General features: G+C 49.4%; 1 protein-coding gene across 1 annotated transcript in view; it reads right to left on the minus strand.

The window, feature by feature from the left end:
- LOC309855044 (BOS complex subunit NOMO1) overlaps positions 1-20,451 on the minus strand; it is a 54,587-nt gene that overhangs the window by 21,573 nt on the left and 12,563 nt on the right. Inside the window, exons 8-20 of the mRNA XM_082714868.1 lie at positions 19,824-19,961; positions 19,415-19,504; positions 16,676-16,781; positions 16,122-16,272; positions 11,683-11,857; positions 9,926-10,067; positions 8,335-8,466; positions 7,188-7,324; positions 5,609-5,696; positions 4,268-4,331; positions 3,170-3,265; positions 390-608; positions 217-299 (exon numbers count right to left, since the gene is read on the minus strand). Coding sequence (XP_082570994.1) covers positions 217-299; positions 390-608; positions 3,170-3,265; positions 4,268-4,331; positions 5,609-5,696; positions 7,188-7,324; positions 8,335-8,466; positions 9,926-10,067; positions 11,683-11,857; positions 16,122-16,272; positions 16,676-16,781; positions 19,415-19,504; positions 19,824-19,961 — 1,621 coding nt within the window. The remainder of the gene's footprint in view (positions 1-216; positions 300-389; positions 609-3,169; positions 3,266-4,267; positions 4,332-5,608; positions 5,697-7,187; positions 7,325-8,334; positions 8,467-9,925; positions 10,068-11,682; positions 11,858-16,121; positions 16,273-16,675; positions 16,782-19,414; positions 19,505-19,823; positions 19,962-20,451) is intronic.

The following is a 20,451-nucleotide window of genomic DNA, read 5'->3' on the forward strand; positions in this document are numbered from 1 at the left end:
AAGATGGCCCAAGTTCTAATAACCAGAGTCACTTTCATCGACAAAGACCTTCCATTCACTCCCTCACTAGCCAAGCAGTCACAGCTCTGTGCCAAAGGGGATTTCAGAAGCTGTACAGAGACGGTTTCATGAGAACAAATACACAGAAATGTTTTTAAATGCAGGTCAAGGAACGGCTGCAGAGACGTGTCGCTGGGTCCCCAAGTGGACGCTTACCTCCACTAACAGTGGCTTCCATGGAAGGCGGGTAGAAGAGCAGCTCTTTGGACGACGGTGTGACAGTGATTTTCTCTCCAGACCTAAAACAATGGAAATAATTCCATGCAGCTGGTGCTGCCCTCCGTTAGGAAGGCGATCAGAACGGAGGGCAGTGGAGAGCGCGAGCTTACCGCGCCCAGTAGGAGAAGTCATAGGAGAAGGGGCCCTGGAGCTCCTCTACCATCTCCTGGACGGGGGGCTTGGTCCTCCCTTCCCCCACATCCTCCTTGCCGCTCTTCTCCCGCTCCTGCCTGCGGCTCTCAATCTCGGCCAGCTGCTGCTCCCTCCGCAGCTCCTGCGCAGACTTCAGGGGGCCTAGGACCAAGGCGGGTTCACTGTCAATGGAAGATCTGGAAGAAAGGAAGGGGCCGCCCAGAGCAGGTGGTCACTTATCCCTGCAGTCGGTGGCAATCTGACATTTCAACAAGGAGTCATCCACAAGTGAAAAAGCCAACCCCCTTATAAGGCCACCACAGTGGCACACTCCAGTTCAGTTTCGAACATACCAATCATTTCTTAAAAAAATAAAAACTGAACTTCTTTATGATGGCAGCAGATCTAGGAGCTCTCGGCTGGGATGAAGTACTTCTGACTTGAAGAAAGTGTCAGATTTCCCGTAGGATGTGCAAGTCTTTGCACACCACCATCTTTTTTCATTCAACCCTAACCGAGAACACTCTGCTAGAGAACCGGTGCGCTGGACAGAAGACATTCCCTGACTGTGTGGAATCCGCATTCCGGTGGGAAGAGGCAGAGGGCAAACAGAAAATGATGTCAGGTAAGCACAAGAGAAAAACAGAGCAGCATGGAAGGATAGAGTGCTGGGAACATGGGGGTGCTGTTCTTCATTGGGCTCCCTGGTGAAGGAGCATGGTGGGCAAGAAAATAGCAAGTTCAAAGCCTTTGGAGCCTGGGAGGGTGCTTTCTTGGGGAGACAGCCAGAAGACAGAGGTGGCCTGGGAAGAGGGACCCAGGGAAGAACCAGAGGGGTCAGAGGGTCACCGTGGAGCAGGTGTCAGAGTAGGGCTTTGCAAGCCTTGTTGTAAACCTGATTCCACTTGGGGTGGGTCGGAGAGCCACTGGAGCTACAGGCAAAGGCATGACATGATCTCTACTTCAAAAGGATGAACTCTGCCTTCTGCATGGAAAACACACCGTCATGAAGCAAGAACGCAGACTGGCCAGGGACGATGGCTGTAGCAACGATCCAGACAAGAGAGAGTATGTAGGCAAAGTGCTGAGAAGGGACAAGATGGCAGGCATATTTCACTGTACGGCCAAGGATCTGCGCATGGACTGGCTGGGTACGGGACGCGGGAGAAGGAAGAGTCTAGGACCATCTTGAGAGAGACAAAGACTGGGTCTGTGGAGGGCAACAACCAGGAGTCCAGTGTGGGACACAGTGAGCACAAGAGCCCCGGGAGGGATCCAGGCAGCCGTGTCCCGCCGGTACATGCATCTCATACAATCCCCAGCACAAGCAAATGAAACAAAACACCCTCTGAGGTGACAAAAATGGATTCAATAAAGACTGAAAATAAGAGAAGACAGGGTCATGACTGGTAAGAACATGAATTTCTAGTCCCACCAGTTAATTGCTACTTTCCAAGCAGGAGAATAGCAAAAGGCGCTATTCCAGCACCGGGCACAGTTCTGGGTCTGCAAGAAACACTCCCAAGTCCATCTCCGAGACACCTGGCTCCCCTGAGGGATGTGGGGCCCTTCACTCCACTCTCCTCAGCCAGCAGCCAAGGGCTGTCCCCGACATGCGTCCCTCCTGACCCCACTGCTCGGTGCATTGCCACATCCTGTCGGTTCCATCTGCTCAACAGCCCTCCCGGCCGCCCACTGCCCCCCAGCCCACTACCATCTGTCTGACTGAACCCCGATCAGCACCTACCAGGACTCCTGCCTCAAGGGATGTCCACCCGTGGGCTGCTTCTACCTATTCACTCAGCAGCCAGTGGGAGCTTTTTGAAGCAAAAAGTCACTCCCCTACTTAAAACACATCCTAGTGTCCCTGGGATAAAGCAAAGACCCTTAACACGGGCTGGGGCTACTGGCCTGCCTCCCCTGCGGGTCGCCCCAATCCTCACAGGGCCCAATACAAAGCCCTCATAGCAGGTGCAACCTAACAGTTCTGTGTGCAACACCTGGTCAACTGTCCGTGTCCCCTGTGGCTTCTAAGTCCCACATATGCAGGGGCTGGCCCTGAACACCAAAGACTCTCCACAAACACTTTTGGCATAGGAGGACAAGTAGAAAAGGCAGAGATGGAGACACAGCTAAGAAGATCACTTAAGGTAAGGAGGGGAAAAGTTACTCAGGTTTCCATTCTCTCTCACAAAGATAGTCACATGGCCAAAATTCTCCCATTTCTCGAGAAAATTAGGGTGTCAGACGCACCTTGCCACACTGTAAAATTTCTCTCAAAGATGATGTTCACATGAACCTGACCCTCAGTGAAGGACTGCCTTTCATAGACCTTCTCCCTCATGATCCTTCATAAATCAGGTGCCATCGTTACTTGCCCAGCCTTCAAGAAACGGTCTCAAGAAAAACAGGCAATTTCTCTGAATTTCCTAAAACACTTGAAATATAGCGAACAAGGTAGAGAATTTTTTCCCCCTTAGCTGAGCCAGGAAGTGTAAAGGGTTCAAACAGAAATTTAAGGCACAGAAACGAGCTGTCAGAAGGCTCTTCCTCAATCCACAGTTAATTCCGGAATCATAAAAGGAGAGATCAAGGCTATGGTGAATTTACGGCTATGTTGTGTAAGAGGAAAGGCCGTCTGTACACAAACCTAGAGATAAGAAATCAAAAATAATTTCCAGAGTGTCTGCTGGAGAAGTCCCCGGGCCTCGTCCACCACCCCACTGTGCTCAGGGCCACCGCAGAGCACGAGTCTTACTTGATCGTCACAGTGACATCCATCATTTTGTCAGTGGTGATAGTTCCAAGGACATGGTGGCGAATGGCTGTCAACGTCAAGATACTAGGTGACGACCTATAAATCAAAGAGAGAAGAAAACACCAGTAACATCACCTAGTTGTTCTCAAAGGATCAGAGACACACCCTTTATGGGCAACCGTTTGGACCCTGAAATATACTACACAGAATTACTCTAAGTGAGGTACTCCTGACATACCTATCAGTGTTTTAAAGAATAAACTAGGGGCGCCTGGGAGCTCAGTGGGTTAGGCCTCTGCCCTCGGCTTGGGTCATGATCTCAGGGTCCTGGGATTAAGCCCTACATCAGGCTCTGTGCTCAGTGGAGAGCCTGCTTCTTCCTCTCTCTCTCTCTGCCTGCCTCTCTGCCTACTTGTGATCTCTCTCTGTCAAATAAATAAATAAAATCTTTAAAAAAGAAAGAAAGAAAGAATAAACTAATTTTCTACTCCAAAATTTGACACCTCCAATTCCCAGTGAAACCCTCCAGCGTTTTTAAGAAATGTAAAAACGGGAGGCTGGAGTTTGAGAAACTCCCATCAGTGAAGGCTAGAGGATTTAACCAAGAAAGTTATGCCACTTGAAAACTTCAGCCTTCCGTCCTGGGCTTATAGAATTTCAAGGAAAGAGATCTCAACTCCATTTACTCAATAATTTATCCAAGTGTCAGGGGGCCTGGGTGGCTCAGTCAGTGAAGCACCTGACTCTTGATTTCGGCTCAGGCCATGATCTCAGGGTCATGATTGAGCCCAGTGTGGGGCTCTGCATTGGACATGGAGTCTGCTTAGGATTCTGTCTCTCCCTCTGCCCTTCCCCATATTCTGCTTACACTCTCACTCTCTTTCTAAAAATAACAACAACAACAACAACAACAATAATTTATCTAAGTGTCTTAAAATCCTTACGTGGAAATTCTTTTTTAATACCTAATTTTACCTCTCCCAGAAAAAATACAGAAAAAAATCTCCTTTTGGTTTTCAGAAATAACTGAAGAAGAGGTGCGCGCCCACTCTCCTCCAGAGGCTCACACACACCACAGGCGGTGACCACCCAGCTTACGTGTCGTAGGTGTAGAACGCTTGCTCAAACCGGTGGCAGGAGCGAGGGGTCACCTTGTACACACCTGCAGCCAGGAAATCAGAAGTCACGTTCAGAGGAGGGTGTCTATCACCCTGGGCATGTCCAGCACTGAAAATCTACAGGCAGCACCTCTCACTCGAACACAAAACACACAGCAGATGTACAGTAATGAGATCCCAGATGCCTTTTCCGCTGCCTCTGGCTACTTCTTCACAACGACCTGGTCCATTTCCTAACCCCTCACAAGCTCAGGATTTCATTTTCCATAACTGAACAGCTCACATTAGTTTCAACTGCCCAGACCAAGCTAACAGGGATGTGCACACGGAGAACAGGAAACACGTTTCTACCATTTCTACCACAAGTGAGACCGAGAATTTTCCACTTAACAGATTCTGTTAGAGATCCAAGAGATAACCACCTTCTTACACTCAGCCTGACCTCCTTCCTAGAAATATTCCTAAAATGGGGCATGGAGCAGAGGAAGGCCCAGAAATTTATGGAACGATTGCAGAGGACACTTGTATGCCATGAACTTAGACGGGGTAACAGCTAAGTTGTTTGCTGGAGGAATACAGTCAGTTTCAGGAAGATTCGAATCCTCACGATTTACTCCCCAAAACAGTCACTAACCCATCTGGTGGCCATGCTTCCTACTAAAACCTGAAATGAGTTCCACGTACCTCTGCTGTGATGGCACGTATATGAAATGTCCAAAAAAGGCCAATCCATAGACACAGAAAATAGATAAGTGGCTGCCTGGGGCTTGGAGCAGACCTTTACTGGAAATGTGCATGAAGAGTATCACCAGGTGATGAAATACTATAAACCAGATTCTGGTTATGCTTGCGTAACTGGGTAGGTTTACTGAAATCCTTGAAAGGATTTTTTTGTGTGTGTTGTAAATGAGTGAATTTTATGGTCTAAAATGGCACCTCAGTAAAGTTGTTCCAAAGGGAGAGAAGCCACTGAAGGATTTCAAGCAAGGTGGGAGATGATCCAACTCTTATCTTCAAAAGATCACTCTTAAGGAGAGGTCACTGGCCCACGGTATAGTATTTCTCGAGGGGAAAGGCCCCAGCTGCCTCTACCCAATTCGAATCCTGGAGACCAGGAATGCTCTCCAGACCCCCTGCTCTAATTCTCTGAGTCAAAATACCGCTTCCTCCAGAGGAAAGAGACAGAAAAACCAGGTACAACCACAACCAAAATTGATAGTCTGACGCAAACAGGACCCAGGGAGGAAAAAAAGGCCTTTATCACAATCCTCGGTGCCTTTCCATTCTCCAATTCAGAGCCCATCAATCCTTCCAGACTCACCAGGCTTGGACAGGCAAAATCGGTTGACTCCTTTGGAGAGGTTATAAATCCCCACGTTCTCAGGTCCATTTCCATCCTGATAAAATTCCTAAGAGACCAAAGCCAATACAATGACTTACTAGAGGAGATGAAGACACTAAGATGATTAATAATATTTCTGTTTCTGAACCAGTCATGTGTTTTAGCCATTAATCATTTGAGCAGTTGAGTGCCATAGGAAAATTAAAAACCTTCAAAAACTTCCCACAAAAACATGCTTTTCATTCAATCAACTAATATTTATTGAGCACCTGCTATGGGACAAGCCTGGGGCTGGGCCTTGGTGGCTGACGTGGCTCCTGCTCTCAGGGGGCTTATATTCTAATACAGGAAGAGAGAAAATCAATGTGGTCAACAAATAAATGAGATTTCAATTAATAAGTAATAGAGCGGTGGGCAAAAACAGCCAGGGAAGCAGGCTAGAGCAGGAGCGTGGCAGGGACATCTCGGCTGGCTGGACTGAGGGCAGGATCTCTCCTGAGCAGGCAGCATTTGGGCTATAGCCTGGATGACGACAGAAAACCAACCACGCGCACTGCTGGAGAAGATGCAGCGGTCCAGGCAGAGGGAAGTGCATGTGCAAAGGCCCAGATAGGAATGAGCCCGGTGTGGAGGTGGAGAGAAGGCTGGCGTGCCAGACACCAGGCAGCGAGGTGGAGAGAGAGGTAGGGGGCTGGGGGTGAGGGAAGGGCCTTGCTGGCCACTGTTATGGAATGTGGATCTCGTCTGAAGGGAAACAGACACCCGCTGAAGAGTTGAAGGACGAACGGAGTCCTAAATTGTCTACCACTTACTCTCAGCTGGGTACCAACAAACCCATCACCTGCAGCCACACTGCTTGGGGAGCACCCGTTGTGAAGCAGGTAGGGCAGTCACCTGGCACTGGAAACACATGCTGCCATCGCTCCAAGGGTCTAACATGAGCCATGGCTTAACTGCCACTTGCCTCAGTTTCTCCATCGGAATCTGACGATGATGTGTGCCATCACCAGAAGCCAAAAAGTTCTAGAAAACTCATGAATGGACCTAGACAGGCCTACACACCTGTACTCTTCCCTGAAACCCAGGGGGCACTGACTGTTAGGGAGACTCCATCACCAAGACAGTAAGATCCAAGCCACTCTGTCCTTTGCCCCAGAATAAATATACCAGAGAAACTGACTCGGCAGGACCTACCAAAAATAATAGCAGAATACACCAAGAAAACCAAACACAGAAGAGATTTACTTAAACTTCACTAAAACCCCAAGAAGTGTGTATTATGATCCCAGGGCTACCAAAAAACTAATGTGCTCCACATTACAGCTGTGCCAAATCATTCATTAAAGTTAGAATTTCATTTGGGGCCAGGACAAGAAAATCTCCCAAAGGCATCCTTCCTCTAAGGGGTTTCAAAAGCTCACTGGCTATGCTTTCCTAAATATGGGAGTAAGCGGGGCGGGCAGAAAAGGCCATTTGACTTAATGATGACTATAATCTCCTTTGCATGCCAGTACCTTCCCACTTTCCAAACAAGAGAACCCTTACGAGGCAGGCATACCAGAGTGATTGCGTGAGAAAGAGAACATCGCAGCATGTAGCCCGTCTGCCTAAACTCAATCGTTGACACGTCATCTTCTAGAACTTCCACCTCCAGACTCTTGTTTTTCCAGCACCAATCTTCATGCATGATGCTTACTGGAAAAGCCACAACACAGACACACATGGGCACAGAGCACATCACCTCCCTGAGTAAAAATTACAGTGATTTAATTTTTTAAAATGTGTATGTGCATATACATGCACACACACACACCATATAACTAGTAATGCTTAGAAAAAAATAAGAACTAAAGAGAAAAATGGAACTTGTGGTCATTAACATCGGTAAGAAAGAAATTTGATGGTGTCTAAAGAGCACACTCACAAGTAAAGATATTTAGGGGGCAGTAAACATTTCCTGTAAAGGGCCAGAAAATACATACTTTCAACTCTGCAGGTTGTGCAAATATTCAACTCTGCCTTCACAGCATATAAGCAACTATAGATAATACATTAGCAAATAAGTGTGGCTGTGTTTGAATAAAACTTTATTTATAAAACCAGGCAGTTGGGCCCCCTGCCCTAGTGCCAACACCAGACAGAAGAGAAAATATAACTTCCCAGATAAAATAGCCTACTTTATAAGCTATTCACTGCCAGTGGCTCCAAACTGAGCTTCGAGAAAGCAGAAATACAGCCCATGGGTGACTTCTTGAGAGCAGCAGGGAAAAGAGAAACAGTGCTGGCCGGCACCTACTGCTTCCCAGGCACTATACAAACTCTATTTCATTTTGTTCTGCACTCTACAGAAAGTCGTATCACTCCTATTTCAGAAGGCGAAACTGAGTCTCAGGGAGATCACACAGCTGCTAAGTGGTAGGACACCAGTGTCATTCTTTCATGCACTTGGAAATAAAATGGCATGAATGAGGGCACCCTCCCCAAACAGAAGACACGCGTGGGTTGTCCTGACAAAGTGTCAGTGAGGGCAGGGAACAGCAATTCTTGCCTTATCACCCACTGCTAAATAACACATGTTCAAGGTCAAGGGGTGAGGAAGACAAGTAAAGGTATGCAGCTGGGATGCAAACCAAGAGCTGGATTTCGGAAAGTTTTGAAAGACAAGAAGTACATGAGGGCCACGAGATGCCATCTTTGGGTCTTACTTTTGTATTTTCCGGGCAGCACGTTGTCAAAGGTGAACGTCATTGAGTTGACCTTGCCAGAGAGCTGGAGGCTCCGCTTCTCGCCCTGGCGGCTGAGGGACTGCAGCGTCACCAGCAGGTCACCACAGGTATCTGCAGAACAGAGACAGGAGCACCTCAGGCAGCTGCCCTCACCAGCGATAGCCCAGTTTTGAACCCTCCACCTCTGGGTGTGGCTGGCCACCGCTTATGTCCCAAAGGGCAGCGACAGCGCAGGCTTCCTTTCCTGCCCACATGCATCTGCTCAGCCCTAAGACACCTCCCCCCATGCAGGTCATCAGTACCCAACAATGGAGCCACCAACAGTGAAAGCCACCCCGTCATTTATTGAAAACCCCTGTGCGAGCACAGGAACCAAAAGAGGCAAAACAATATTACAGAGCCACCTGCGATGTCAGATGGATGGTGAAATGAGGGAAGAAGTATTCATGGAGCACCAGAAGCCACGAGACATGTGGGGGGCTCAGTGGGTTAAAGCCTCTGCCTTTGGCTCTGGTCATGATCCCAGGGTCCTAGGATCGAGCCCTGCATCGGGCTCTCTGCTCAAAGGGGAGCCTGCTTCCCCCTCTCTCTCTGCCTGCCTCTCTGCCTACTTGTGATCTCTGTCAAATAAATAAATAAAATCTTTTAAAAAAGAAGAAGAAGCAGCCAGAGAAAAAGAGAGAAAGAAGACAGAACATCACTGAGAACTCATTTCATTCCAGGCACAGAACTGGGCCCTCTGTCATCGTAGTAATATTACTCATGAAAGAAAAGATTTATATGGCTCTCGCTATGTCCCAGGCCCTCACACATGCCATACAGACACTAATTCCTTCGCTCCTCACAACCACCCTGCAAGGCAGGTACTGTCACTGTTCTTGTGTAGTACAGATGAGAGACTCAAGGCACAGAGAGGTTAAGTAACTTGCTCCAAGTCACACAGCAAGGAAGTAAGACCATGCAGTCTGATTTCAGACTCTACGTTCTTAACATCCGTGCCGCATTGCCTGATGTGGCTGTATTAAAGCCTCTCTAAGACCCTCTGAGAGCTGTAGTATTCCCATTCTACAGAAGCAAAAACTGAGGCTGAGCTCACTGTCTCACAGCTGGGAAGTGACAGAGCTGGGAAAAAACCCATGTGCTCTCTTAGGAGCCAAAGCAAAATTACTTCAAGGGAAACGTTTCCAGTGACTCGCTGTGTGGCACGTACTCAAAGAACTGCACTCAAAACGGACTTAAAAACCATTTCCAGGGCGCCTGGGTGGCTCAGTGGGTTAAGCCGCTGCCTTCGGCTCAGGTCATGATCTCAGGGTCCTGGGATCGAGTCCCGCATCGGGCTCTCTGCTCAGCAGGGAGCCTGCTTCCCTCTCTCTCTCTCTGCTTGCCTCTCCGTCTACTTGTGATCTCTCTCTATCAAATAAATAAATAAAATCTTTAAAAAAAAAAAAAAAACAAAAAAAAACCATTTCTAGGTGTGGTTTTGGCATTCACCTTGAACACTGCCCAACAGAGAAAAACTCACCAAAATCCCTCCAAAACTATTTGTTCTCAGTTTTAACTGACATCTTACCCAAACAAGAGACTTTCCCAGAAACTGATGCCAAGAACTGCACAAAGGCCACGTCCATCACGGGCCTATCGGTCACAGCAAGAGGGAACGTCTGGGGCTTCAAGGTCAGCCCTGCTCTGGTCTCCGCCTCAGGAACCATCACCTGCAGGGACACACAGGATAACATCAGTGTCTGTGTCAAGGCTGTGGCTCCCCGCACCTACAGTGCACCAGAACGTTCACCCAAGCCAAGGCTAAGTACTTAGAGGACAGACAGAGGTTCACTTCTAGGCCTAGTCTTATAATCACAACCAATCCTCAAACGGGCCATGGGAAGGAAACGTGTTTCTACTCAGATACAAAAGAACTAGCCTTCAGCCCTGCCACCAAGGGCACGAAAGTCTATCCGGCATAACCTCACAGTCACACAGGGCTGTCATCAGTCATCTGTATACTGGGTGCAAACCACACTAAGACCCAGAACCTTCTCCTGGCTTGAGATCACTCGTGACATAAGCTTTGAACCTGTCAACGCAACGTGGATGTCCCCCTAGAAGAATTAAGCCACTTTCCTCTTTTTCTTTTAGGTTCTTCCTTAGGCTAAGAAGAGGGACTGGGGAAGAGGGCAGAGGTCACCTACGTCCTCCCTAATAAAGATTACACCCCAAAGCTGCCCTTCCCTGGAAAAGACCCTCATGCTTCGAAAGGGTTTCCAAAGGCTTATCGAAGGCCAGCCTCTCAAGAGCTGGCTGCCTGGTAAAGGAGCAAAGAACAGAGAGTGCTGTATTCGGGGGAAGCGGGGAAACCCCTCTCCTCGTACCCCATCTGCTCATGGGGGGGCTCTTACGTGCCCTGGAGGAGAGCACCATCTGGGGGGGGGGGGCTGGCCCTTTCCAGCCCTCTCCGTCCCCTCACCTGCCCTTTGTCAGGGACAAACCGGACAGACATGAGACTGAGCTCCACTGAGACACAGTCTACCCTGCGGGCAGGGCCATGGCCCTGAGGCTCCGTGGGCTGACCTCTGACTGTCTTCTCTCTTGCCTGCCACCCACAACTGTGCTCCAGCCTTCACCCTCATGGCGAGACCATAGGCCAGGGTCACCCCAGGTCTTCCACCTGCCTCAATGGAGAAGTCAGATGGTGGCAGACCGGCCACCCTCAATTCAGGGCGAGGTGAAGAAACACACCAGCTCTATTCCGGCTTTGGGTACCAGAAGCCATGCGCTGTGGATGTGCCACTAATAAATGGTTCATCTGGGGACTTAGGGAAATTCTACAGTTGCCAAAAGCCTGAGAAGGTGGAGGACGGATTGGCAGGCTGGAGCTAACTCCCAATAAACATCAGGACTGGAAAAAAGAGAGGCCTGTGTACCCTTTCCAAACTGGGTGCCTGTCTGCTCTACAGTGACTCGCAGGAACGTGAAGTCCTCAAACTAAGAAACTGGGACTAGAGGGGCAGCTGGGCGGCTCAGTGGGTTAAGCCTCTGCCTTCGGCTCAGGTCATGATCTCAGGGTCCCGGGATCGAGCCCCGCATCGGGCTCTCTGTTCAGAATGGAGCCTGCTTCCCCCTCTCTCTCTTCTGCCTGACTCTCTGTGTACTTGTGATCTCTCTCTGTCAAATAAATTTTAAAAATCTTAAAAAAAAAAAAAAAGAAAGAAAGAAAAAAGAAACTGGGACTAGAAATGTTCCCTCTGACACCCCAATCTGGCTAATAATAACCCTTTAAAAATCACTTTTTTTCCCCCAATATCTGAAACAGAACAAAACCCATCATACCTGGACTTTGTAGGCCCCTGGTTTTGCTTTAAAACAAAATGATCCATGAGCATCCGTCTCCACGGTGACCAAAGACTTGTCCTTGTCTTGAGACGACAGGACAACTTTGTATTTACTCATCTGCTTGACGGTGTCAGGGAAGCGAATGATTGATATCTGGCCACAGACACTGAACCTGCAACGAGGGGACCATTCATTCCAGCATGAGAACTCAATCATCGCAGGAAAGGCACTTACTAGCCCGAATGAAGCATCCCTCTTCCTGCCCGGCTCCTGGGGACTAGTTTAACCCTAATGAAGAGGCAGAAAACAGCCCAAATGACTCCAGCTTCAGAAAGCAACCTCTGGAAGGAAGATTGAGCCTCTCTCCGTATAAGGGACAAGGCACAGAGGAGGCCCACGGCTGGGTGGTTTATGGGTTGTGGGTGACATCCGGTGTTATCCCTGGCTGCGAAAGCAATTTCCAGAAAACCTGTCGGCGATAACAATGCTCCAGGTAAACTGGATCGTTGGTGCAGCTGCCTCGGGCTGAGCACGTCAGCAGCCTCAAAACCCAGGCCCTACCCAGGGGAAACAGGGCGGGGGCATCTAAGACGCCTTCCTCGCCTGGAATTATATATAATTTGTGGACAAGAGCGATCAGGGCAATGGGAACAGAAAAGGTCATTAAGTTTAAAATAATTCCAAAGCCAGAACTGAACTCCATACGAGCGAGGAGGCACAGAAGCGACCTATGACTGAGAGGCCCCATTCAGGTAACAAGTCGGACACGTGGCTCTCAATGAGGAGTACACGCTGCCACCAAGAGCTCGTGGAACAGCACGTAACAGGCAAGTCCCCAAGCTGGGAAAGATCAACAGAGACTGTCAGCCTCAAGGGATGATCTCCACTCTGGAGCTGCTCACATGTTGTAGTGTAAAAAGAAACCACAGCTGGAGGCCACCCCTGTATCCTCAGCTGGCGAAAGGTTCTATTTTCTAATCTTCAAGATCATTTTGGATAAAAATCCGCTGCTTCTTATGATGGAAAGATAAGGAAAGGCGGCTTCGATGCGGGATAATTAGAGGCTACCCTCGACGCTGGAACTCCCACCCTGCTGCAAATAAGAAGGGGCAGAAACCAATAAAGGGGTGGGAGACTGTGCGTGTGAAATCTGAGAATGAGGACAAGCCAGTCACCTCACTAGAGTGCAGTGACCAGCCCGCCACATGAGCTCACAGTCCTGAGCAGGGGGTAAGGAATGAAGGCCCACGTGCTCGGTCCAGCCAGCCACCTATTTCTGTAGGACCATGGCCTAGGAAAGCTGTTCCCACTTTTTACCTCCATCATTTTGGGGTGTGGGGGGAGAAGGCAGGAGTGGGAAGAGGAAAAGGGAGAGAGAGAGTCTTAAGCAGACTCCTCGCTCAGTAAGGAGCCTGACGCAGGGCTCAATCTCACGACCCTGAGATCACGACCTCGGCCAATATCCTGAGTCGGATGCCCAACTGACTGAGCCACCCAGGTGCCCCTACTTCCATACTTCTGAAGGGCTAAGGGGCAGAAAATCTGAAGAATAATAATATCCTGACACACAAAAATCATATGAAAATCACATTTCAAAGTTCCAAATAAAGATTAATGGGAATCAGCCATGCCTGTCCACGTACAAACTGGCTATACTGGGTTTGGTCATAGAGGCCGCATGGCCTGTCTGAAGCCTGCAGGTATTTACTCTCCGGCCCTCTACAGAGAAAGTGTGCCAGCCTGTAATACAGATTTGAAGGCACACATCTTGGCTCTCATTTTCCTCTTCTGGGCACTTAGAGAGTCAAAGGACAGAAAGGGAATGCTGAGGAGTTATTCTTGAGGACTTTTCATATTCTCTCGATTTGTGTACATGTCACAGGGAGTGTCGTCTTGTTTGTTCCAAGCTGAACCTCTCTGCTTCTCTAATATTTTAACAATCCGGCCTGTTTGAGCTCATACTCTCAAAGAGAAGTGTCCAGTTACCCCAACCTCAAATGTAAGCTGGTTTTAGTTTAAAAAATAAACTGAAAAGCTGATAGGACAGTGTTTTTTCTGCTGAGTCCCTTAAAAAGTGATTTGTGTCAACAAATTCCTTCACTGGGGTTTAATACGTTTATGGATAGGAATTCAAAATTCTGGTGCATTGTGAGAAGAGATTACTCTCTTCTCATAATCATTTGGACAAAAGTCAAAGCACTTCCTTCTCAGATAAATTGGGATTTTTTTTTTTAGGTAAGAAATATGAATGAATTAAAAGGCAAATGCGCTACGTTGGCCCAAAAGGGAAACGAATTTTCCCAAAGATGCTCGACGAGTATGTTTCTGCTTTCTTCGACCCAAATGTTCCACTTCAAGGAAAAAAATGAATACACACAAGAAATCTGGGACCCCAGCAGCACAGGGCCTACTGACTCCCTCCGCACCTCACCCGCAGACGCATCTACTTCTCTCGCCCACCCTGCTGCACCCCGGTCCCACCCCCACTACGTCTCATCCAGATACTGTCACAACCTTCCCTCGAGTCCCTCCACTCACACCCTGGCCCCACTGCAATCTCTTCCCCACACAGCAGCCACGGGAGAAAAAAAAAATTGTTGTTTTGAAAACGCCCCGATGCCTATCGCTCCTTTGCTTCCATTCCATTTTGAGGGGGGAAGGCCACCTCCACAACCCGACTACGGGTTCTCCAACCTCACCAGCTCCTTCAGCCACACTGGCCACCTTCCAGAAAGCGCCTCTGCCTCCCCTCGAGGCCTTGGAACATGCTGTTCCTGCTGCCTGGGAAATGCCTCACTTAGCTAACGGAGTCCCTTCGGCTCAGAGACCCAGTGAGGGCCCCAGCCCTCTTCCCTGCACATTTACCAGAATTCACCATACTCAGCCCAAGTCTGTCTCCCCAGGAAGACAAAAGCCCCGTCTCTGTCATGCTAGTTGGGTTCAGTGCTACACACCCAGCCTCTGTCATGGTTCCTCACCCCGAGGAGGTGCTCAAAAAGGTTTATGAAGGCAAAGGAGGCAGGGAATAAATCCAAAGTGGTTTTCTGAGCCCCATCACAACAGAGACAAAGTACTGGGTTCCACCAGCGTACTTCCTAATCACCCAGTTGTCGCAGAATCCTTGACCTCGACCCCTGCTTGTCTATAGAAAACGTCACCAATGCCTCCTCAATAACCAAGCCGACAGTATGGTTTCAGGACTCAGCTCCTGGGCCTCCCTGACAGTCAGGCGCAACCTTGTACCTAAAACCCACTTCCTGGATCCTCCCAAGGCCAGCCCTCACACCCCAGCACTTTTGGCCTGCTGTTCTAATTCTACCTGCTGACACCTCTAAGGTTCCAGCTACCTGGCAGCCCGGGCTCAATCTGTCCAGGCATCTGTTGAAGAGCGCCACCTAGTGGTCCTGCTGAACCTTCAGCTCCTCTCTGGGCCTGCAGCCGGGGCTCCACAGCCCCCCTGCTTCTCCAACTGGGAACCCCTAAATACTTCTCCAACCCGCCCCTGATTTCCCTATCAGGCAAGCCCTCAACAAGTCTGTTTTCATGCCCCTTGCGTCCTAGTCTTGTCCTCTTCAGAGTCATCTCCCACCACTGCTGCCAGGGAGCCTCTCTGCAAATAAAAATCTAACCATGTCACCTCCAGGTTCAAAATGGATCACTGGACCCTGCCTCCTGGGGGAGAAAGCCCCGTTCTTCCAGTGGGGCATGGGAAAAGACCCTCTAAGACCTGGCCCTCCAGCCCAGTCACATTCCTTGGCCTGCCACACGACACTGAGTCGTATGCCGCTGTCCACAGACACCATGCTGCTCTAGGCTGCGTGCCTTGTTCATGCTGCCTCTCCCCAGGAAGGCCCTACCCCGGCCCTACCCCGGCTCAAGTTAGAGTTCAGTGAGCACCATCTTGGAGAGAGATGGCGGCAAGCCCATGCTACAGGGTGTGTAACACGCAGCAGTGAGAAGGAGCTGAGATCCAGCGATGAGGCCTGGGTTCTCTGCACCACACGGTACCACTGTAGGAGAAAACTACATAAACTCAACCACCGGATGTTCCTTCCTGTCCTCACAGTAAGTGAAGAAAGCAGGAAGAGCTGTCGCAATGACCAGACACAACTTAGGACAAACTTTCTTTCAAGCAACTACACTCTCTGCGAAAGTCAAGAGTTAAGACACGAAAGGTCTTACCGATGGGAGGTCAGACAAGAGCTCTTCTTCTAACTTAGACCCGTTAACTCTGAAGCAAGATCATGTTCCCTAAGCGGCCACATGTACCTTCCGTTTCTAAGACTTGGCAACTATCTTTCTCAGGGGACCAGCCTGACCTTCTCACAGGTGTCTAAAAGCTGTTGTGGATCCTCAGCAGAAAGACACAGTCAGACTGAAGGTAATTTCCTCCCCCAGCGAGCACCCTGGCACCTCCACACCCGGACACCCCTCACCCTGTCGCAATGATGTCAGCCAGCTGCGGCGTGTTCGGTGCGATTTTGATGGTGACAGTTTCAAAGTAGAGGTGTTCTTTCTGAGCATGGATGGTGTATGTCCCAGTCGTGATGTTCTCCAGGCGGAAAGAGCCATCAGCTTTTGTTTTGACTGTAAAACAGAGAGAGGCAAACGGAAGATGAGCCAAACACAACTGCGCAACCCCTCCATCTACACAAGAATACTTGAGACAAAAAGTCGGCATATTTTCAGTCATGAAGGCCGTTTCCTTCTGGGCACCTGGCTGGCTCAGTTGGTTAGGCGACTGCCTTCAGCTCAGGTCACGATCCCACAGTCCTGGGCTCAATATTGAGTCCCATATTGGGCTCCCCCTGCTCTTTGGGAAGCCTGCTTCTCCCTTTCCCTCTCCCTGCTACTCCCCCTGCTTGTGCACTCTCTCTCCATCAAGTAAGTATATAAAATTTAAAAAAAAAAAAAAAAAAAGACTGTCCCCTTTCCAATTCTTTCCATGATCAAGCGGGAAAGAGTTTCGGGGGCTAATGTGGCTGCCAACCTTTGATCTGGTTATTCAGAGTGACAACTGCCTCAGGGACACCTTCTCCTTCGGGTCCATTCAAGACCCTCCCGGTGACGGAGAACCCCATGACATGGAACACGGGCTGGAAGATGAAGAAGAGGAAGAAGGTTCACACGTGCCCGAGCGCCAAAGCCTTCCTTACTCACGCACGCTGCTGCCCCGCAGGCCAGCCAGACCCCCTCCCAGCTCCCCCAGTGCCCCCAGGTCGTGCTGCTCCCACACCACTGCACTCTCCCCAGGGCTCTGTGTTCTTCCACTCTCAACACATACATATTTGTCAAATCACTGAATAAAAAGGATCTCCAGGCTTACTCCCCCAAGTTTGGGGAGAGAGAGAGGGCCAAACTTGAGAGGGCCGCCCCCACCACCCTCGATCGCATTCTGCCTCCTCCCCTCCAGATGCCCCCATTCCAGGGAACGGTACCACGCTCCTATCTCCTGACCCCTAACCACACCGTCACCTGGGACCCCTGCCCACGCTCCAACCCTAATCCACCCTATGCCTCCCACCCCACCCCTGCAAGGTGTCCCATCTCTGCCACCACAACCCGAATTCGAGTCGTCCTTGTTCACTCCACCGAGGCCACCTTCCTCACTCACCACGGGGCTCTGGGCTTGGGTTACCGGTGTCTGTGCTCCCACTCGTGAGCGCCATGGCTCTGCTCTATCCGGGGTCACTCTGGTCCAGCCACCCTGATCTCTGGGTCCCCAAGGTGACCACATGCGTGCTCACACCTGCTGCCCTCTCGGCTTAGAGAGTTCTCTTCCACACATGGAGAAGTTTGGGGAGGGGGCTGCTCCTTCTCATCACTCGGGTTTCAGCTCAAACCACCGCCACCTCCAAGAGGCCTTCCCTGACTATCATCCCGTCTCAGGGGCCTCTGCCACCGCCCCCCATCCCAGCCTCTCAGTTTCTATGACACTAGCCTCTTTTATTAGCTTCATTAAACTTTTACCAATACCTGAAATGTCCTTGTTTGATTTATTGTTCGTCTACCTCCTTTTAGAATGTAGGTTCCATGAACACAGTGACCTTTCATGTCTTAATCAGCTGGGACACAGCAGGCACTGAACAAATCACGCACTCATGAATGAATGAATGAATGAATGCATGCATGGATGCATGCAGACATACAAAAGCATTTGAGAGAACTTCTTCAAAATTAAATGGGTTTTTAAAAATCCAGGTAGCCCTTCTTGATCCTTCCACAAAGACGTGGTTTATTCATGTGCTGATTCCTCTCTCCAGTCAACGACTACTGTGAGCAGACACCTACTCCATGCCAGGCGCTAAGTCACATCAGAAATACGTGAAGAATGAGGCATTCCCGATGCGCCTGACCTCATGCCACTTACACACTGCTCCCTGGAATTTCATTCATGTCTCTGCTTAAAAACTGGTGTTTGGTCGAGATCTGGGAATGCCCCCATCCTTCCATGCAAGTCCCCTGAAGCAAGCAAGGACACTTTCTCACCCGCACCCACGTCCAGTGTGCACAAAACCATCAAGCACTTTACAGAACCCTAAAAAAGCCATGAGAACCCCACGAGTGCGTGACCTAAAAGCTTGTTCCTACCAAATGCAGCTACTTCAATGCAGTGCTTTCAGATGCAACATTAAAAGAAAGCGATTAAAATCTAATTTTTTTCAATAACTGTAACACTGGGAGGTCCATTTATGAAAGACTTATTTTCTTTGGGGGATTTGCTCTATCTGGCAAATTTTCTACAGTAACCATTATCTACTCCTGTAATTAAGGATATAAATGCAAGAGAAAACACACTCGCTGTCTTATTCTGGATCTAGGGAGTTTGCCAGGCCATGCACCACTCCATCCGTCACCCCACCTCTCACTCCCCTTCCCTGTAGCCCGAGCTCTCAGCTCTCCTTGGTGTCCGGCCACAGCCTCCTAACTGGTCCCTCGCTCACACCTTGCCCCTGCCAACCTCTTCCCAACATGGCACCCAAAGGCTCACATCTCTCCCCCTCAGAACTGCACACAGAGTGGCCCATCAGGTCCTGTACGATCTGCCCCATCATCTCTCCCTGCCTCATGCCCTCCAAGCTAGCCACTCTGGCCTCCTTAGGGTCCCCCACGCCCTCTAGGCACACTCCGGCCCCAGGATCTTTGCACCTATCACTCCCTCCATCTTAAATACTCTTCCCATAAATGGCAGTGCGGCACCCCGCCTCTCCCCCTCTCCCAGCAGCTGGTCGCTCAAACGTCACCTTCATGGCGAGGACTTCCTGAGAGCACCCAGGAAGACTGCAACCTGTCTCAACCGGGAAGTGTGTCACCTCCTTTCTACAGAACACCTTCTAATACACCTAATTTATTTATTTATAAGCGTACTGTTTCTTTCGGCCCTGGAACGCCAGGAAAAAAAAAACAAAAAACAAATTTGTGCTTTTCTGAGCCCCCCACTGCCCTCCCACCCCTGGAGCAGTACCTCATGTCTGACACTGGCACTCAATAAACACCGTTCACTGAACAAAGCAGCTGTAACTCGGGCTCCACCTTCTCCACGTGGAGAAATTACATGAGAGTGGATCCCAGCTAAACTGGAACACAGCACAAGACTGTGGTTTTCTCCAAAGGCCCAGCCCTTCTAGATAAAACATTAGTTGTCTTCTTCTCAAACACGTTTGCAACACCGGTGCCCAAGGATGGGAAACTCAAACACCTGTCCCTCCAGAAGGCAGGGAGGTCTTACCTCAATTTTCAGGCTGTCATGTTCCACCGTAAAGTCACGTCTGGAAGGAGCAACATCAAAGGTAATCCTCTCCCCTCTATAGAAGGGAATCTGAAAGGAAGGGTCTGTCCGTTACTCGGAGCCCACAATATGATTCAATAGTAATAATCGACCCAGCAGGCCACAAACGAAGAGGGGTTCGAGGCGAGCCCAGAGAAACTATTAATCGTAACTGCTGCTGATCGTAAAAGAGGAAGGCCCAAACTTTTTGCAGCCACTACTGAAGGGTCAGTCTCATCCTAAATAACTACACTAAAAATGGTCACACAACTGCAGGGCAATCATTTATTCCTCTTAATCCTCAAATGGCATTGGCTCCTGCTGTGTCTTAAGTGTCTGAAACATACAGAAAACCCCAATCTCCACTCACCACAGTATAGTCCCCACTTGGCAAGGAATAGAAGGAGAACGAGCCATCTTCTTTGGAGACCGCATAGCACAAATACACGAGGCTCTCATCTTGGGGCTGGAAGCCAGGCACCGGTGAGATGTTGCAGCCCAAGACATCCTATGTCAAGGGAAAAGAAAAGGACATCCTTTCTCATTACTATGTTCTGATTACTATCAAAGAGCCACATTTCAGGAAAATTCTTGCAAGTTTTACATCACAAAATACATATTTCTGAACAGGGCATAGTGGTGGAGATAAAGCAAATGACAACTTCTCCACTCCAGTTTGAGAAGTTAAAAACTGGCACAGACTTCTTGGGGAAAAAAATGACGTCACTGTCCTTTGCTATACGGGTCGCCATTCTGCAGACAAGAAAATGGAGCTCAGGAAGGGCAAGTGGCTGGCCCACTCAGAGAATAAGAGGCAGAGCTAGCATCTGTCTGCATCTGGGTCTGACTGTGCTCTTTCCACCACAGTCCACTCCCACCACAGACATCCCATTCCTTGTGAGTCAAACAAGAAACGCAATGCTCTTCAACGTTGAGACGAGACGTCCCCCCGACTGGCGTTTCAACAGTGTGTTCTTAGTCGGCAAGCACCCTTCCTC

Source organism: Mustela nivalis (assembly GCF_964662115.1).
Source record: "Mustela nivalis genome assembly, chromosome: 19".
Taxonomy (NCBI): domain Eukaryota; kingdom Metazoa; phylum Chordata; class Mammalia; order Carnivora; family Mustelidae; genus Mustela; species Mustela nivalis.